We start from the raw sequence: 18,191 nt of genomic DNA on the forward strand, positions 1-18,191 counted from the left end.
GAAAGTTTAGATTATTTAAGTTAGTTTTATTAATTTAAAATTATAATGGACAAAAATGGGTACGTAACTCATATTTTGGTAAGAAAATCTCATCACCTCATACATTATCCCTAAAGTTTCAAAATTTTAAAAAGCTAAACACTTTGGATTGTCACTTGTAATTTTACTACTGGTTCATTATTATTTTAGTTATTTTACTTTCTTTTTTATGTTTACATATGCCATTCCATAATCTAAGATCATGAGATAAAAGTCTAAGAATTTGGGATTGATAAAAATCTTACAGGAATATTAAAAATAATAATAATAAATTAATTAATTAAAATAAATTAAATTAAAACAAAATAAATTTAATTAGTTCAATTTAAAAAAAGATACATCTTCTTCCTTTCTTGGAGACACTTCTTATAAAACTCAATTAGAAGAGATTTATCAAACCTTTGATTGATAATCGATTCTTGAAAGAATAGAGTTGAAAAATTGAGGTGCTAGGAGATTCAAAATTTACCAATCAAGAAAAATAAAAGAAAGTTAAAGTTTGACGGTTTGATTTAAGTAGGCTGATTTTACTAGAAATGTTTGAAGAATATAATATTTCTTTTGATATCATTATGATGACCATTGTTCTTATGATATTTGTATGATGGAAACTTTTCTTTTGATACTTGTATGATGAGTGCATTCTTGTGACGTTTTATGATGAAGATTTTTATTTTAAATTATTTACATGTGAAAAAAAAAAATAAATGAATTTAGAGGGTCACGTTTTCCTTGAGCAAGTCCTTAAATTAGTAAGTAGGGCGTTGGCCCTTGGGTGAAAGACTCGAATCTCTTGAGGAAGAATCTTGGAATAGGATTGGTGGAAAAGAAAAAAGAAAAAAAAATTATCCTATGTACCAAGATTTGAGAATTATTGTATTTGTCTTTATATATATATATATATCCATGAATCTGTTCTTGACTTGAAAACATATTTAGCAAATGGAAACCTATGAGAAGATTCCTCATTGACAATGTCAACACTTTCTTAAGAACACATTAGTTTCCAACTGATATTGAAGCGTGACGTTCCCTCAATTGAGTTATTATTATTTAAATTTATAATTAGCACTTAAATTATATTTTGTGGGATGTAATTTAAGAACCACACTATTTGCTTTGTATTTTTTTTTTTTTTTGGATTGCCGATGTTTACTTCTATTATTAACTATTATAGAAAAAAAAAAAATTTAAGCGTTAACAATGAAATCCCTTTTACCAAAATTATACATATTTTTTTATATCATAAATATTTCATAATTTATAATTTATAATTTTTAACCTTCAATATTTAGATCTACATCTTGACTTGTGGGTTATGGGTAAGGTCATGGATCTGGATTTTGAGGCGTCACAACATAATTAACTTCAAACAAATTAGAATGGAAGAACAAAATTCATCTAAACAATCCTAAATCATTGGTGTAAGACTTTGTTGTTGTTGTTTTCAATCAAGTTTTGTCATCCATTCCATATCACATTTGTTATGTCATGAACTTTTGAATTGGAGCCTATGAAAATTCTCCTTCTCTTTATTAAACCTACACACAATCAGCTTGATTGATGATCCCTAAGCATTTGATTGGATGACTTCCTTTATAAAAGGACTGTGCTTTCCCCATTATCAAAGAATTTTTTTTTTTTTTTTTTTGGCTATGTATCCCTTATAAATAATTTGTTGATAAGATTGATTTTTAGACATAGTTTTACTAAAATGGAAAAGAAGATTAAATATTCATTGGGTCAAATGAGTGCTATATGACAAATGAAGCAAATCTATATAGAATAGCAAGGAATAAACTAGTAACTTCTTTTGTTAAAGAATAATGATGAATGCACGCGGTAAATCATACATGTTCGTACACAAATGACGTGGAAAAGGCATAGAAGTACTGATCTTTTTCTTTGGGTGTAGCCCAAAGAAAAAGATCGATGGTTATGTGCCCTTGCCACATCAACCGCATATGATTTATCATGTGCATTCATGACAATTCTTTGTTAAAACTCAAAATTACATGAAATCCAACAATCATAATACGTGAGAAGATTATTGGACACTTCCCATCATGGTTTTAAAACTCGCTCGAGACCAAGACATATCACCTAAGTCGTCTCGGTATCGCCCAACAACGAGATGGATAGACATAAGTATTAGGGTTTGGCAGCATCTCGCGAGAAGAACAATGCATATTGGATGAGATATCAAAAATCTCGTCTGGGATTTTCAAGCCAAACAAGATCTCCCTTGTTTTCGTTTTCATCTTCAAATCATGTCCTTTCTTTCTCAACCAAGTGAACCAAAAAACGAAGGGTTTATAGAAAAACTTCATCTTCCTCCTCTAAACCAAGACAAAATTGTTAAGGGTTTGCTTCATTTTACTCTTCCAAATCAAGTAGTCTTCTCTCTTTCTCTTATCCACAGAAGTTCTTATTATAACTTTTTTATCTGTTGATCTTAAGGAAATTGAATTTTTCTAGATGTTTTAAATGGTCTAAAACCATTGTCTCATTGCCGAACGAGACAACTTGAACAAGATGAGATGACTCATCCAAAATAATTCGGTATTGGGCATGAATGAGACGAGACATGAAAATGAGTTTTTAAACTATGCTCTCCATACACACTTTTTTTTTATTTTTTTAATTAGGATCCAAAATAGTGTCAGGAACCTATAATAAAGGTAAGGTGTATACATATCTTGTTTTTGTTGGAGTTTGAAATACCTAGGTCTCTTAACCCATTTGTGCACACAATCCAATGTGTTAGAGCTCCAATAAAAATGTGTTACCTAGACACCTAACGTTGCTATAGGAACATGATATAGTTCTGGATCGTGACTTTGTTTTTTGGGTGAATGAGAATCAAGTAAGGTGTTCTAGTGTTTATGTGGCATGTTTATATTAGAGTTTAAAGCACATGGACTTCTGGGACTTCTAACTAAGTCATTTTGAAGCTCAATGTGTTTAATGTCTAATAAAAAACATCCATGTAGACACCATACGTTGCTACTAGAATTGGACAACATCCCGGACATCCTAAACAGTTATGTTGATGTGGGTAGTATTGTCTTACCTCAAAAAAGTCCTCAAGATTTGTTTGATGATTCATTAATATAATATTAAAAATAAATTAAGATAATAAGATGAAATCATACAATTAGTCCCATGATTTTAAAACTCTTATCGTCCATGAACGAGATCGAGTCGTCTCATACGAGTTTTTTGATACGTTTGAATCGTCTCCTTCAATCATGAGAAAAATGCATTATGAATTTAAATCTCATCCGAGATGTTTGACTTGTCTATCGGTATAGTTGGTGGACAATATCGAGTTGTATCGGACGAGTCGTTTCGGTCCAGACAAGATTTAAAACCATGGATCCTCCATTTGAGGGAAAGCAGATACGTTCCTACATTATCACCACGTGTCAAAAACCTTGTAGCGAATTTTTATACGGAAAAAAGACACGTAGTGGAAAGCGAGTTTTGAGGCCAAACACGTTCAGTACGGAACCGCTGTCGCGGGAAGCAAGACCCCAAATTTACTAAAGTGTGGATGATGGATACTTGCTTTTCCTATTGGGAGAAATCCCCAATTTTTGGTCCAAAATGAGAGAAATGGGTTGTGAATCGGGCTCATCTCCGACTGCAAAACGAAGCAGAGATGCTGAAGATGAAGTTTATCTCGACAATTTCCACTCACATAAACGCTACCTTAGCGAGGTCTCTCTCTCTCTTTCACTCTCTTTTAAACATAATATCTAAGGAACCTAGTTTTATTTTCCCCCATTTTGGATATTTGGGTTTTTTTTGTGCCTTTCGATTATTGAATTTTAATGGGTCATTGGGTAATCTTCATTTTTTTCTCCTCCATTTCTCTAGATGTTCATGTCTTCATTTTTATATTTATTTTTTATTTTGGGATTTTTGGTAAAGTGGGTTTCCTTTGCTGTGATGGATTTCAGATGATTTTAGTTTCTATTTTTGGTAAGTTGGATTTAATTGGTTTGTCTGACAGGTAATGGCGTCCAGTCTGAATGGATTAACTGTGGGGGATTCCCTATCTGAAAATCTCATGGAATCTCCAGCAAGGTCTGAGGGCATGTGTATCCCCAGGTACCGTTTTTTTGTTGTTTTTCAACTTTTGTTTGTTTCCATTTCAATTTAATCTCTTGGATTTTATTTTTTGTATTTTAATGCTTGTTATGAGTTTTGGGAACTGGGTCTCACTTCAATTATGGAAAAAAGAAGAAGCTTGGATTGAGATAATGAGTTCCAATTCATGAAAAACTGTAAATTTTCAGAACAATTTGTAGTTTTTATTTGTATTCTTAGTCCTTTACAGCAAGGTATGCTGTTATAAACTATTGGGGTTGAATTATCTGATATGGTTTATTGGGTACTAGTGAGGTTTCAATGGTAGAGTTCAGCTTGTAACCAGTAGGTTCTGAATGTGGTACTATCACCTAGTCAGGACATTACAAGTCCTTGGATGTGATTTACAAAACTAGATTTAGAAGAAGCAAAAGAGAAGATTTCTTTTGATCTTCTTTACTCATTATAGTGATCATCAGATGGTCTTGGGAAATTTTGGCCCTCTCAAGAGTCTTGCGAATGGATATCTTCTTTATTTACTTGTTTTTTTCTGTATTCGTGCGGCCTCCATTGCGCAACTCTAAATATGGAAGCTGTAATTTTAGTATGTTTGTGTATCCTAGTTTTAATATAGTTTTTCAACCCAACTTGTAGATGGAACATTTGCTTAATTAGTTTAGTTGGTTGTTTGCTGCATGGGCTTGATTGATGATTCTTCTACTAACTCAAATACCAATTCCACAGAATTCGCTATGTCAGGTCGAGTGGACTTTTTGAACCTTGCACTGATCAAAATCATATAAAGAGTGCTTCTTCTTTTATAAATCCCAAATTAACCCAGTACCTTGGCCACACCATACTAGCAGTAGAGGCAGATCCATTTCCCAATCAAGTCTGGCACCCTTCGGTTTAACCAAACATCCAAAGAGACAAAATGCTTTCATGTCAAAAGTGATCCAATATCACTAAGAGAATATGCACCTTGAGTGAGGAATAAATTACCACGATACCTGCTCTCTGCCCCAAGTAAATGCATATTTTGTCCCACTGGCTTCTATTCCTCTTCAAAACGTGTCTGCATTGTCTTACTGAAAAGCTTTCCTTCTAGAGAGTTAGGTGTTCCTCTTGCAAGTGTGGAATTTTAGATTCTGAGGTGCTGATAAATACTTGCAAAAAACTGTAAATGGTTGGTCTCAAAGGAGCTAGGAGGGAAATTCGTCATTGTTATTATTTTTTTGATGGGTAAGCTGGACTTGAACCCACGACCTCAAAGTTGATATTGCAATATGTTAACCAACTTAGCTATAGGTCTAAGCACAGAATTCATCATCATCATCATCAATGTCTTTTTAAAAAAAATTGGGGTTGGCTAATCAAATATTATTCATTAATTCAAATTATGTCTAAAGCAGTATCTTATGTTAATTCAAACGTGTTCATATCTGCTCTCATTACTTCAATCCTTTAAATGCCCTACATACTCCAAGGAATAGCCTTGCCTTTGATTGAAGGAATTAAAGGATTTTTCTCACTTATGATGTTTCAATTCTACAGAAACGGTTTTCAAATGTTGGGATGTTCTTGACCTGTAGAAGATGGCAGTAGACTCAATTGTTGTGGATTTATAGAATGATTTTTCTACTTATATAGAAATTTTGCAGATCCTCTTTGTTCTCGTGTTCTTTGGTTTGCTAAGATTATGCTTAAAATTAAATGAATTTCTCTCCGACAATGCACAATTCCTTAGCTGGGGCTAATTCTTTGAAATCTGGTTCTGGACTACCTGGACAATTGTTTTCCTACCGAAGTAATGTTACATGTGTGGAATACCTCTAATGTTGACGGGCAGAAAATCTCTAATGCAATCATGGCTTTCTCGTCCATTTTGGCTAGTCTTCAAAAGTATATGCACCGGTTGCACGAAAAAAAAAAGCAATCAACCACAACTTGGGTCCATGCCATTGCCATGGTTACTTTAACTTACTTGAGCTGTCACTCTACTGAGATAGCCCGTTGAAACCCTAATAAATAAACACATTCTGAATTATGTGTAGAGATGTACTGCACCACCATTTTTTTTCTTTTCTTAACTTTACTTGTTTCTTTGGTGCATTTATAATTCAGGGACGAGATCCCCTTGCAATACTCACCAATGTCAGAAGACTTATACGACATCCCATACAGTGAAACCCCTCTTAACACTTCCATGGCCCAACCTGACAGCCTACCCACGAGTCCAGTTTCTCCACACAGGAATCAGAAACCATTCAGCGGATTATCTTCGACAACCCCCACTTCATACCTTTCATATAGCTGCACCTCAACTGCTGTGACTTGTTCCCAGCATCGTCAGCGGGGTTCAGACTCTGAAGGTCGGATTCCATCATCACCCAGTGATTTATGCCACCCATCCGATTTAAGAAAGACTGCACTCTTGAGGTCTGTGCAGATGAGAACACATCCACCAGGTTCACCAGTACTTGAGACGTCACTCAGTCCAGGGCGAGAATCCATGCAGAATATAGAAGCCGAAGAGCTTCCATCCTCATGTGTAAAGTCTCTAGTTGATGGGAGGGAGTATGAGAACCCCGAACAAGTTCCAAATTTATTCATGGAAGAGTGTTCCTCAATGGTAATGTCGGGGCCTGAACCCATCCGAGAAAAATCTTGCAGGGCACTGAATATGAATGTGAAAGGAGAGGAATCCGGGGACGGAGGAGTGTTAGGGGGAAACGGGTTGGAAGGACGTGTAATGTCTTCTAGGAGATCAGGGTTGGGTGGGGATGGCAAAGCTTGTATGGATTTTCAAGTAACTGAGAAGTAACTTTCCCTTATTCTGGAGCTGAAAGGTGGCAATGTGTTACTAGGATGGATTCAGAAGAAAGGAAGAGCATTATGGAATCACTAACTAGAATTGGGATGCGGCGGCTCACTAAATGATCAAGTCTTCCCTCAATGATGTGTGGGTGTCGAACTCTCGTGATTTTTTTTTCATGTAAGTCGTTCTTCCAATCTTTTTTTAACATTTTTGGTGCCCCTTGTGGATTGTTGTCTCTTTAATCAGTCTTAAGATGACTGGTTTAAATAGAAGTTCACCAGTATTCCTTCCGACAAAAAAATACTTCAGCGGTGTTCTAATGTCCCACAAGGAATTTTAGTTCTAGAGCAACTAATCAGTTATTTTTCTCAAATCAATTGTTTCATTTTATCTGGGAAAAGTCATCCCTTTTCTCGACAATATCTGTGACGTTTTGTCTGGTTAGATAGGAACATATTGATAAATACTGACATTTAGTGCAAATTTCTGTTTTTAAATATCTTTACTTACCATGCTTCATTACAAAAGATAAAGAGAAATAAAATGAGATCCATCTGACTTTATAGCTTCACTCATAAAAAAGTTGGGGTGGCAACCCCCTATAACTGGGGGAGTTGTTTGTTAAACCCATCAAAAATCACAGTGAAGGATTGCAGCTTTGGTTTAAAATCGATTTGAGTTGATGCATGAGTAACAGTTATCATCTTTTCATAGCAGTACACTATTTTGATCCCAATTGATAAATTTCTTTAGCATGATATGAAATTTTCATTAAAAAATAAACTATAAAATAAAAATGTTTTTCATTAAAGTGGAATATTTTGTGTAGTTTATATAAATATAAAATAAAATAAAAGGTGTTTTGCTTGCATATCAGTCGGGAATAATCCGTGTTTGTTGGATCTTGGAAGCCATTATTATATATTTTCTCACATATTAATTAAAGAAAAAAAAAAGTCAAATAATATAGGAACTAATCAACTGGGTATGGAGAACCTCAAATGTTTGATTGAGGGAAATATTTTTCCACTGTTAAAAGACACTGCAATGGCCTATTGAGGCTCTCCACCAATAATTGATGAATATGGTAGAGGATATTCCCTAAAGATTCTTGAAGGAAATGGATACTTATACGCTGCAAATGATTAGTTGCACAATTGATTTGTAGAGAGTCCTGATATGCGGTTGAAACTTGAAACCTTAAAACATGGATCCCAATGGCAAAAATACCAACCCCTGTGATCATTATGACGATAATAATGTGTGCCACACAATCGAATGGTCCAGACAGTTTAGACAATAAATGAGTTAATTATCAGCAGCTCAAAATTCATATTTTTAATGACGATAAAGGAGCTTACAATGCTGCCTATATAAAAGTTAACTACATCTTCCCTATATGTAACTCTTTTTAACTGTTTCTTTTCTTCATCTCGTAAAGCTAATAAGGTGCTACAAGTATTCCTTCCACTCCATGATGTACAAATAACTCAGCCCAGAGTGAGTGAAAAACAATTGACCCTATTGAGACCCATAATTTAGAAGAAAACGCCACAGCCCATGTCAGATGTGCCCACTGATGAGGAACTACTATTCTCAAAGATCAAGCAACAAATGTGGATAGGATGTTCTTCTTGAGGGTGAACTCATCAGCCTTTGCCGGGCTGATTGACTGCAACCAATAAAAGTGCCAAAAAAATTTAGATTATGCATATGAGTTTGAGATGAAAAAGGAGGAGACAGCAAAAAGAATTCTAGTTTTGTTGGGGAACAAGTATTTCTAGTAGGGACTAGGGATCTCTACATGTTAAGCAACTTAATCCTTTCAGAAAATAAAAATTAGTTTTTTAATTATATATTGAATAGAGGTAGGCTTATGTTTATGGTTTTGGTGAAACAGAGATTATTATGGATTTCACCTTTTCAAGAATACGGTGGAGGCGATCCATCTCTTTCTTGGCATAGTCAGTTCCTTTCTCCATACAGCTCTTGGCCACTTTCAAGTAGATCTTGCCATACCTAAGCAAAGCCAAACAAAAAAAAAAAGGGTGAGTCTTCCTTTCAAATTTTGTGTACTTAATTCAACAAAGATGACAATCTTTAGTTCCTTTAAAATTTATGGTTTGTGTGTGTGTGTGTGTGTGCAGAAAAGAGCCTTCAAAATTATGTTTTTACTTGCATAAAACTAGTGATCCAAACAAACTAGATAAATTTTATGTTTCATCGAAAAGCTCAGCTTTACGTCATATAAAAAATGTTAAACAAGACAAATGTAAAAGATTCTGCCCATGGCATACCTCGAGGCAGATCCCTTCAGTTTCTCAGCTTCGTCCTCTATGCGAGATAAGATTGCTTTCTTCTCTTCATTACTGGCACTGCTGAACTCCTTCACCAATGCATCCAGACTGTCAACTATACCAGCCTATATCAACCAAGAAGATCAAACATAAACAAATGTCAAAAAATGAGAGTAGTTTGTAAATCAATAACGTAAGTGGAAGTCTTTAAATCCATCTGTAACTAACTTTTGAAGTAAGTTGTCCTTTTCCATCACGGCTAGTGCCACACTTGTCATTGATGAAAGATACAAAGTCATCCAAATCTTGGCCACCATCGTAATCTTCACCAGCTTTGTTGCTCTTAGGGAAGAACTTCAATGTAGGAAAACCACTAACACCATACCTGCATAGGTAGCAACATGTCAGGTTCTTAGTACTTCAAAAAATTAATCTGTTGTTGGAACTCATGTCTCCTGGTGGCAAATTAAATTTTCAATATTCTTAGACTCACTTTTCAGCCAGATCCGTATATTTGTCGCCATCCAGATTAGAAATCACAACATCGTCCTCATATTTATATGCTGTAGCAACCTTTTCATAAATCTACAGAAGCATATACAGAAGAAAATAATTAAAAACTTAATATATAAGAGACTACTTAAATTTGGGTGAGTACTGTTGATTAGACACAAGGGTCTTAGCTACAGCACTACCAAGAACCTGCTATTGTACTTACAGGAGCAAGGTTTTTGCAATGGCCACACCTGCACAAAGAAATAAAACATCTGTAAGATTACATAGTCAACAGTAGATCGACAGTAGTTCATCTGGTACAAGAGGACTTTTATCAGATCAAAATCAAAGTGCATAATCATAAAAATACAAAGAAAATTGAACGTGCACCCTTACCATGGAGCGTAAAACTCAACTAAAACATCTTTGGCTTCATCCATGACAACTTTATTAAAATTATCTTCGGTTAGCACCAATACATTTGAAGGAATGGTTGCTAGCTTCACGTTGGTCCCTGTAACATCATACTTTTGTTTAGGAAATGGCGTCAATGGTTTTCCAATCACTCAAATACATGCTGATTTAGAAAATAGCTTATGTACAAAGAAAAAAGTTACGCTAATAGACACATGTAAGGACGCTTATTACCTAATGAGAATACATCAATGGCTTTAGAAAAGATGACTAAAATAATCCAATAGGACTTAGAAACGGATGCATTAACTGGACCATCAATGAAGTGGTGGACCTGAAAAACAGGAAGATATTTTTTCCCTCTTATGAAACTAGAGAACTAGGAAATCTTCTATATCCCCATATGATTGTATGAGCATCAGTGTGTGCTATATGTGAAACTATCAAAGAAAGATATATAAAAAGACCAGAGAAAAATATTGCAACAATAAAATCATTTTATTCAAGCATTTAAAATACGGAGTTTGACATATAGGCCCTGCTTGGTCTTCAAATCATTTGCGATTAATGATTTACTATTTCTTGGTAGCCATTGGGAAATCTCTTGTGAATCTTTTTTTGTGATTGGTTGATCTCGGCAATAAAAAATTTCATTGTGATTTTGCAAATGATTTGCTGTACTTTTTTGTTCCGCAAATCATTTGCTGAAATTTCTAAAGAATTTAGGTGATCAATGCAAATCATTTGAATCGTGTAACCAAGCACTAGTAAATTTGATTTCAGAAAATTATTTGCATTTGCAAATGATTTGCAGCATACCAAGCAGGGTTATAAATACAGAATCAAACATGAATGCAAGTAACCACAACAGTCGTACATGGATGGTTTGAAGAATCCTTCAAACTCATCAGAAACATGTAGTAGCTTACAAGAGATAAGATAATTATTACCTCCCTCAATATTTACATACTCGGCAAGGGCATCTGCATTACGTGCACCTTCGTATCTATACATTTTATACAATTCAATTATGAGATCCAAATGGATGTTTTTCATCACTTGGGAAATGAAAAGTCCGTAATTTCAAAATAAAAAACAGTATCGCACTGAAAAAAAGCACATTATTCTATATGTTATGATTAAAACCCTCACTTTTTTGGCTCCAATGAGCCTTTCGGAAACCACTGGATTGTTGGGTAACCAGAAACACCATATTTGCTGCATAAGCTTTTGTGTTCATCACAATCCACCTATACCAAACATGAATCGTCATCTACGACAGCATTTTTGGAATATTTTCCCAACACTTCATGTTTAAAGCTTTAAAAAATTCCTAGAAACACTAAATTCAGTTTCAAAGAAGTACCTTTCCAATTAGAACAGACTTAGCCTTCTTGAAGGTTGAAGCAAGTTTCTCATACTCTGGAGCAAGCTTTTTACAGTGTCCACACCTACCAGGGAAATAGCACAACAATGAAAATCCCTAATAACAATCCATTTTAAACACCTCGATCAATCGAAATCTCAAAATCCAACTTAGTCCAGAGATCGATCAAATCCAAAACATATATTAATATCGATCACTAAAAATCACGGATCTACATCAAACATGATCAAAATCTATATGCTCCGATACGTCAATAACGAATTCTTCATGAAATTAAGCTTGAAATCCGGTAAAAAACAACAGAAACCTAAAGAAAACTCAATAATAAATTCAGTTTAAAAAAGAAAAAAATATATATAAAAATACCAAGGCGCGTAAAACTCGACGAGAGCACCACGATCTTGTCCGACTTCCTTCTCGAAATTTTCCTCAGTAAGGACGACAACATCATCCGCAAAAGCTGATACGAAGAGCAAAGCTAGGGTTCCAAAAGCGAACCAGATCTGAGAATTCGCCATTTTTTCTTTTTTTCTGGTTTTTCTTCACGACAGAGTTAATGTCATATGTAGTATTTATAGCCAAACCTGTCTATCAGGACTGAGGAGTTATTTTGTATTAAACACACGTGTCATTTTATCATAGGATGGTTGAGTTGTCGCTCTGCTAGCCGCGACATATAAGAGGATCGCTGATACCCGTAGACTTGAATCATTGGTCTCTCGCGAAAATGTTATTGTGCTTCTCATTTATGGATCTTAGATTACAGCGTTGATAACTTGGTCAATTGACCTTCCTTAAAAATACAAAATGTCAATCATATATATATATATATATTCTTGTTATTAAATTCATCTATCGAAATAAACAATTACTTCTATCTTTTATCCCTGTTGCATACACGTTAAGTTTGGATTTCGAAGCAGTAGAAATTCACGATGTGGGTGGGTTTCACGTACAACATGGCTATTAGATCTTATCTCGATTTATATGGTGTCGGTTCATGGATTTTAACCCGATTCTCTTTCAACGTTCGCGTGATGCACGCTATCTGATGGACTTCCCCCGTCTCTTAGGATTGACTAACCCATGTGCAAGTGCCGTTCACTATATATATATATATATTGTAATTTATGATTTATAAATAAGCAGCACAATAACATTTTTATGAGAGACCAATGATCAAAGTGTATTTATTGCACTTTAACTAGTGCCCTTAGGGTACATATGAACAAAATCTATTTTACAATAATTATTTTTGGACTCTCCACTTTGATATACTCCCCTTTCTTTACTCTCCGATGTGACATGTGATAGAATCGTAGATTTTTTCCTCAAGTTATACAACTGTACATGCTTATGGGGATATGCAGTTGTGCGTTTTGAGAAAAGAAAATCTATGATTCCTATCACATGTCACGTCAAGAGAGTAAGGGGGGAGTATGTTAGAGAGGGAAGTTAGAAAATCGCAACTCTTTATTTTGTTTTATTTTCATTAGATGCTAGAATTTTATATAAACAAAATCATAATGAATAATCCTACCAATACAATATGGAAGATCAATGCTTTAAAAACTTATATGATGATTATATCAATTTGATAAGACAATGGTTGGACATCGGTTCAATTTGGTTGGATTGACTAACATTTATTAAAAAAATTAGATATATATATTTCTTACAAATTACCTTCATCTATCTTCATATAACAATATCCTTTTAATCTCGAAATATTATAATGAGTTAAGGGTCAGATGCAAATTTAAAATTACCTTAAATTTTGTTCAAATTATATACAAAATTGGGTGATTTAAAAGTGCCCCCCTCTTCCAGTTTTGATCAATATTAGCAATACCCCTTTAATTTGAAAGGGATGCGAGCCTACTTTGATCTTAATCTTGTTAATAAGCTCACAGGAAGAGATTTAAATGCCCTCATCCTTAACTTCTAGTTAAACTTTTTGATTTTCTGTTAAAACTAATCATCTCCACTCTTACAATTCTATTCACTTCATCCTTCAAACCTCAATGCAAGAAAATATTTTTGTGAAAATATTAAATAATGAACTTTTGAAAAAAAAAAAAAATCACGAATTTTTTAAAAATGATTGAAGGCAAGATAGAAAAAACATGGATTGAAGTTAATTTACATAAAGTTTAAAAAACTTAAAAATGACTGATTTTGGGAAGAGAAGTAAAGTAAAAATTATGGTAAAGTAGAAAATAATAGAATATTAGATAGAAAAATCTAGGAGTTGAGCAGACAAATCTTAGATTTTCTTCAAAGGGTTAGTGTTAAGTTGAGTAAATTAAAGAAGATATACAGCAGACATTAAAGAGCTTGAAAAATAATTGACTTTCGAAAGAAAGATTTTTCATGAGAGGTTGAAGATCAGGATATTTAAATCTTTTTTCCTATTAGTCTACTAAAAAGACTGAGGTCAAAGGAACCATGTCATCTATTACTCCCCTGAAATCCCCCCTCTCATCGAACTCAATACATGTTGGGTGTAGTATATGATTGATACGAGGATTGTCATAAAATCTAAGTTGGATTCGGAAACTGATTTACATGAAAAAAAAAAAAAAAAAAAAGGCGGGAAGGAAACATAAGTTTTTCATTGCCACGTGGCAATTTCGATTAGATCGAAACACCTATATATGTTCTCTCTCATTGGCCAATAGACGTCGTAACATCCAAAAGCATATCTCCTGTAGCATATGAGCCGTGTCGGTTTTAATGATTTTCGAATTTGCGCTATTCTCAGCAAGAGAGACAGAGAGACAGAGAGTTTCTATCAGGAACTACAATTGATTACAGAATTCTTTATTGGTTTAGAGAAACTATAATCCGATACAGAGAAACCCACCCCCCACGAAATCCGAAAAGCCCAGATTTTCAGGAGAGTTCTTATTTCTCCAAATAATCTCTGCACCAGAGCTTCAATGGTGTGTCAAAGAACAAGATTACTGCTATATATTTGCGTTCTTTCGTGCGCACTCTCTGTTTTCGGAGGGTAATAGTCAATTCTTCTTAATTTCTTTGTTGCTTCTTTAAAATTTTTAACACTTTTTTTTGTGTGAATTATTTCTAATTGGTTCATCGAATTTACGTAGAAAAAACTATTACGATATCCTGCAAATATCGAAAAGCACTTCAGAAGAGCAGATCAAACGAGCTTACCGAAAGCTCGCGTTGAAATACCATCCCGATAAGAACCAAGGGAATGAAGACTCAAACAAGAGATTTGTAGAGATAAACAATGGTATAAATTACATATGTGTCCATTTTCGTTGCTGCTAAGCTATTTTTTGTTTTAATATTGGGCTGATTTACCGAAGCTTTCGCTGATAATTATGAAATTCTCATTCCAGTGCACTATTTTAGCTGTAAATTTTATTTTTTTAGAGAATGGATTTGCACCTAAATCATTATTACGAGATGGTTAATTACAGAGTTTGACCAACTTAAAATTTTCCTATTTGATATATTTTAAAATTTTCTTACAGTTTAACGTTTCAATTTAAATGATTATTTTACATTTTTTATTTTTGTGGTAATTTTCCCTTAATTTTGTAACTTTGGCTATTTAAATTATTATTCATCGTCAGCTTATGAAGTGTTGGGTGATCGCGAAAAGAGGAATATTTACGATAGATATGGTGAAGAGGGGCTGAAGCAACATGCCCCTGGTGGGGGCCAGGGTGGAGGGGTGAGCGTCGAAGACATCTTAAAAGGGTATGTTAAACGCCTCATCAATGATTTGTTTAGTGTTTCGAATACATAATTTTTGAAAACTTATATCCGATTGAATCGTGTACCAAATACATATCGATTAATTCATTGTTTTTTTTTTTTTTTTTTTTTGCTTTTTTTGGTTTACGTCTATCAACTTTAGATGCATGTATGATTGATTTCCAATGTTGCTAACGACACGAGTTTGTTTTTAGCATGTTTGGTCAAGAAGAGGAAAGGATTCTAAAAGGGGACGACGTGATTGTTGAACTGGAGGCAACATTGGAAGATTTATACATGGGACGTACCTTGAAGGTATGTCATGGATAAAATATTGAGATTTTGGAGAAGGAACTTGGTCAAGACCCAATAAATTATTGCAAATTCTTATTTGATTACGTTGCCAACATGTTTCTGCCTTTGAAAATCAAGTATTAGTTGAATTTTAAATAGAATAAGTAGGGAGACAAATGAATTAATGAGAAGTTATTGGTCTTTGTTGTACATGATCAGATCTTTTTATTTGATTTTCATTTGGTTTATCACCTATTAGGACTAGTACGTTTTCATGAATATGTTCAATTCTAATTTTACGTTCCTTAGTCATGTCAAAGAATTGATCTTTACTTGATGCATATGTTGCTCATTTATGAGATGATCTTTATGAAATTAATCAGATTTGGAGGGAGAAAAACATTTTAAAGCCAGCCCCGGGTAGGAGACGTTGTAAATGTCGAAATGAGGTTTACCACAGAAAAACCAGTCCTGGAACATATCAACAGATGAGAAAGCATGTAAGCTCAGTATTTGTTAATATGGCACTCCTGAGGCCTCATTGTGACTTTCCCCGTAAAGTTTTATATATGTTGCCAACCTCGATATACTAGGTACCTGGCTTTGTTAACATTTTCTAATTTGCTTTGTCAGGTTTGCGATGAATGCCAAAATGTCAAATATGAACGGGAGGGATATTTCGTCACTGTTGATATTGAGAAAGGGATGCAAGATGGGCAAGTAAGCTTTGTTTCATTTAATTCTAATTTTTATTTGCTTCTTTTTATCAATAACACACTTCGTGATTACATTTTTAGCATGATAATGAAGAATTTCATTTTAGATTGCAGTTTTCATTTGTTTACCTAATCTCTTTATCAATTTTTTTTTTCTTTTGAAAAGGATAATTAGAAAAAGAACATCCTTTATTCTATCTATAGATGCAAAAAATATTCTACTTTGGATTCAAACCCTTTGATCCTGCATGTTCTTACTTCTTCATGTGTGTGTGTGTGTGTGTGTGTGTGTGTGTGTGACATATAATGTTCTGTTTTGGGTTTAGTACTATGACGCTAAAATTTGTTCTTGGGAGTTCTAATGATCTAGAATGCATAAATTTCTATTTGTATAAATGTTTTGTTTCTTGTCATTTTGTGCTCCTTGTGTACATCTTAATGACACTTGACAATTTCATTTTAATGTGATCTCCTAAACTTTTGTTCTAAATATTTGGATTTACTAGAAGTTGTGATGCAGAAAAAATTAGCTTTTCCCTAGTAATATTCTCTGGTTCTTATAGATAATATCATCTGAAGTTTAATCTTCTTACAGGAGGTGGTCTTTTACAAGGACGGTGAGCCTATAATAGATGGGGAACCCGGAGATCTCAAGGTTTAACCCACTCATTTACTTCGCGTTTATGATCCACTTTTTCGATTAAAACAATTGACTCACATTAACTTCTGTTTTGTCTAGATTCGAATTCGTTCTTCACCCCATGATCGCTTCAGAAGGGATGGTAGTGACCTCCACAAAACTGTTACAATAACACTGGTAAGTGTTTCTTCTTGTGAAAATACGAAATAACAAAGATAACACAATCACACAAAACGCAAGGATTTACATGATTCGGCAGTGTGTCTACGTCACGGAATAGAACAACAATCACTATTTTCTTATAAGTTTTACCGTCTTAGAGATCTCTATTTATAAAACCAAGAGTTACCAAAACATGTAAAACTCCAAAAAAATAGAAAATCCTTAAGAAAATATAAATGATTGCCCTTTTTGTATCCGCGTAGCTCAACAAGAACACTACACTTTTTTAGTGTAGATTTCCTTCAGTCTCTGCCCATTCTTTATGTTTCCACTACTACTGAATAGAGATATTGCCATACTTTGTCTCATATTGTTTTTCCAAGAAACTATTAATTTTACTCTATTTGATTGTATAATTCTACTTCTCTTCAGGTCGAAGCTCTTGTTGGTTTTCAAAAGACCATCAGACACCTTGATGATGATTTAGTGGATATCAGTTCAAAGGTTAGCATTAACACGCACTCTTCCACTCTTTGTGTAATCCATTTTATCCAAAACTATTAACAATGGAAACTAACTGATGTACATAATTATAACATTCAGGGAGTTACTAAACCCAACGAAGTAAAGAAGTTCGAAGGAGAAGGGATGCCTTTGCATTTTAGCTCAAGGAAGGGAAACTTATATGTAACCTTTGAGGTCTTGTTTCCTAGCTCACTAACAGAAGACCAGAAGATCAAGATCAAGAAAGTTTTCAGTTAGGATCACAATATATACATATTTTTTTGGATTTCGAGATCTCGGGAATTCTTATTGGTAGCACATTTTGTTTGAGGAATGTCGAGTTTGTAATTTTAAGTCAATTGCTTCCTTCCTATTTTTATCCCACATAATATAGTGTTTTTTTAAAATAAAAAAAAAAAAATTGTTGTTGTTTATTACAATGTTCTAAGAAAATGATATTTAACTTAGGTGTTTTTTAAAATTTTCCCCATAATAGAATTTGCTGAAATAGAAATTTGATTTTTAAATTTACTAAAAGATTTGATTTTTTTTTTTCAAATGAAAAGGGCCACGTGATGTTGAGTTCAAGCTTACCATA

At 33.9% G+C, this 18,191-nt stretch overlaps 3 protein-coding genes across 4 annotated transcripts; 2 read left to right on the forward strand and 1 right to left on the reverse strand.

Moving 5' to 3' along the window:
* Positions 1-3,528: 3,528 nt before the first annotated feature.
* On the forward strand, positions 3,529-11,608 carry LOC147383508 (uncharacterized). 2 transcript variants are annotated; one of them, XR_015173402.1, is made up of 4 exons: positions 3,529-3,762; positions 4,058-4,155; positions 6,259-7,129; positions 8,853-11,608. XR_015173402.1 is itself a non-coding variant. In XM_086427778.1 (3 exons), exons 1-3 carry the CDS (start codon positions 3,649-3,651, stop codon positions 6,956-6,958), a joined length of 912 nt encoding a protein of 303 aa, XP_086283904.1. In that variant the 5' UTR covers positions 3,529-3,648; the 3' UTR covers positions 6,959-7,325. The 2 variants fall into 2 exon arrangements, 1 of the variants encoding a protein (XP_086283904.1); XM_086427778.1 differs by lacking the exon at positions 8,853-11,608 and having other exon boundaries at positions 6,259-7,325.
* Positions 8,257-12,098, reverse strand: LOC147383509 (protein disulfide-isomerase like 2-1-like). The gene is made up of 11 exons (XM_086427777.1): positions 11,912-12,098; positions 11,525-11,609; positions 11,311-11,408; positions 11,109-11,164; positions 10,141-10,258; positions 9,968-9,995; positions 9,743-9,834; positions 9,478-9,634; positions 9,250-9,374; positions 8,872-8,971; positions 8,257-8,624 (listed from the first exon to the last, which is right to left on the reverse strand). Exons 1-11 carry the CDS (start codon positions 12,061-12,063, stop codon positions 8,556-8,558), a joined length of 1,080 nt encoding a protein of 359 aa, XP_086283903.1. The 5' UTR covers positions 12,064-12,098; the 3' UTR covers positions 8,257-8,555.
* A 2,060-nt stretch (positions 12,099-14,158) lies between these two features.
* On the forward strand, positions 14,159-17,973 carry LOC147383510 (dnaJ protein ERDJ3B-like). The gene is made up of 10 exons (XM_086428483.1): positions 14,159-14,558; positions 14,659-14,807; positions 15,154-15,280; positions 15,493-15,592; positions 15,955-16,071; positions 16,205-16,291; positions 16,883-16,942; positions 17,027-17,104; positions 17,522-17,593; positions 17,693-17,973. The coding sequence occupies exons 1-10, from the start codon at positions 14,488-14,490 to the stop codon at positions 17,849-17,851; spliced, it is 1,020 nt and encodes a 339-aa protein (XP_086284609.1). The 5' UTR covers positions 14,159-14,487; the 3' UTR covers positions 17,852-17,973.
* Positions 17,974-18,191: the final 218 nt, after the last annotated feature.

The sequence above is a fragment of the Akebia trifoliata genome, chromosome 16 (assembly GCF_017979445.1).
Source record: "Akebia trifoliata isolate Shusen 1 chromosome 16, ASM1797944v1, whole genome shotgun sequence".
Classification (NCBI taxonomy): Eukaryota; Viridiplantae; Streptophyta; class Magnoliopsida; order Ranunculales; family Lardizabalaceae; genus Akebia; species Akebia trifoliata.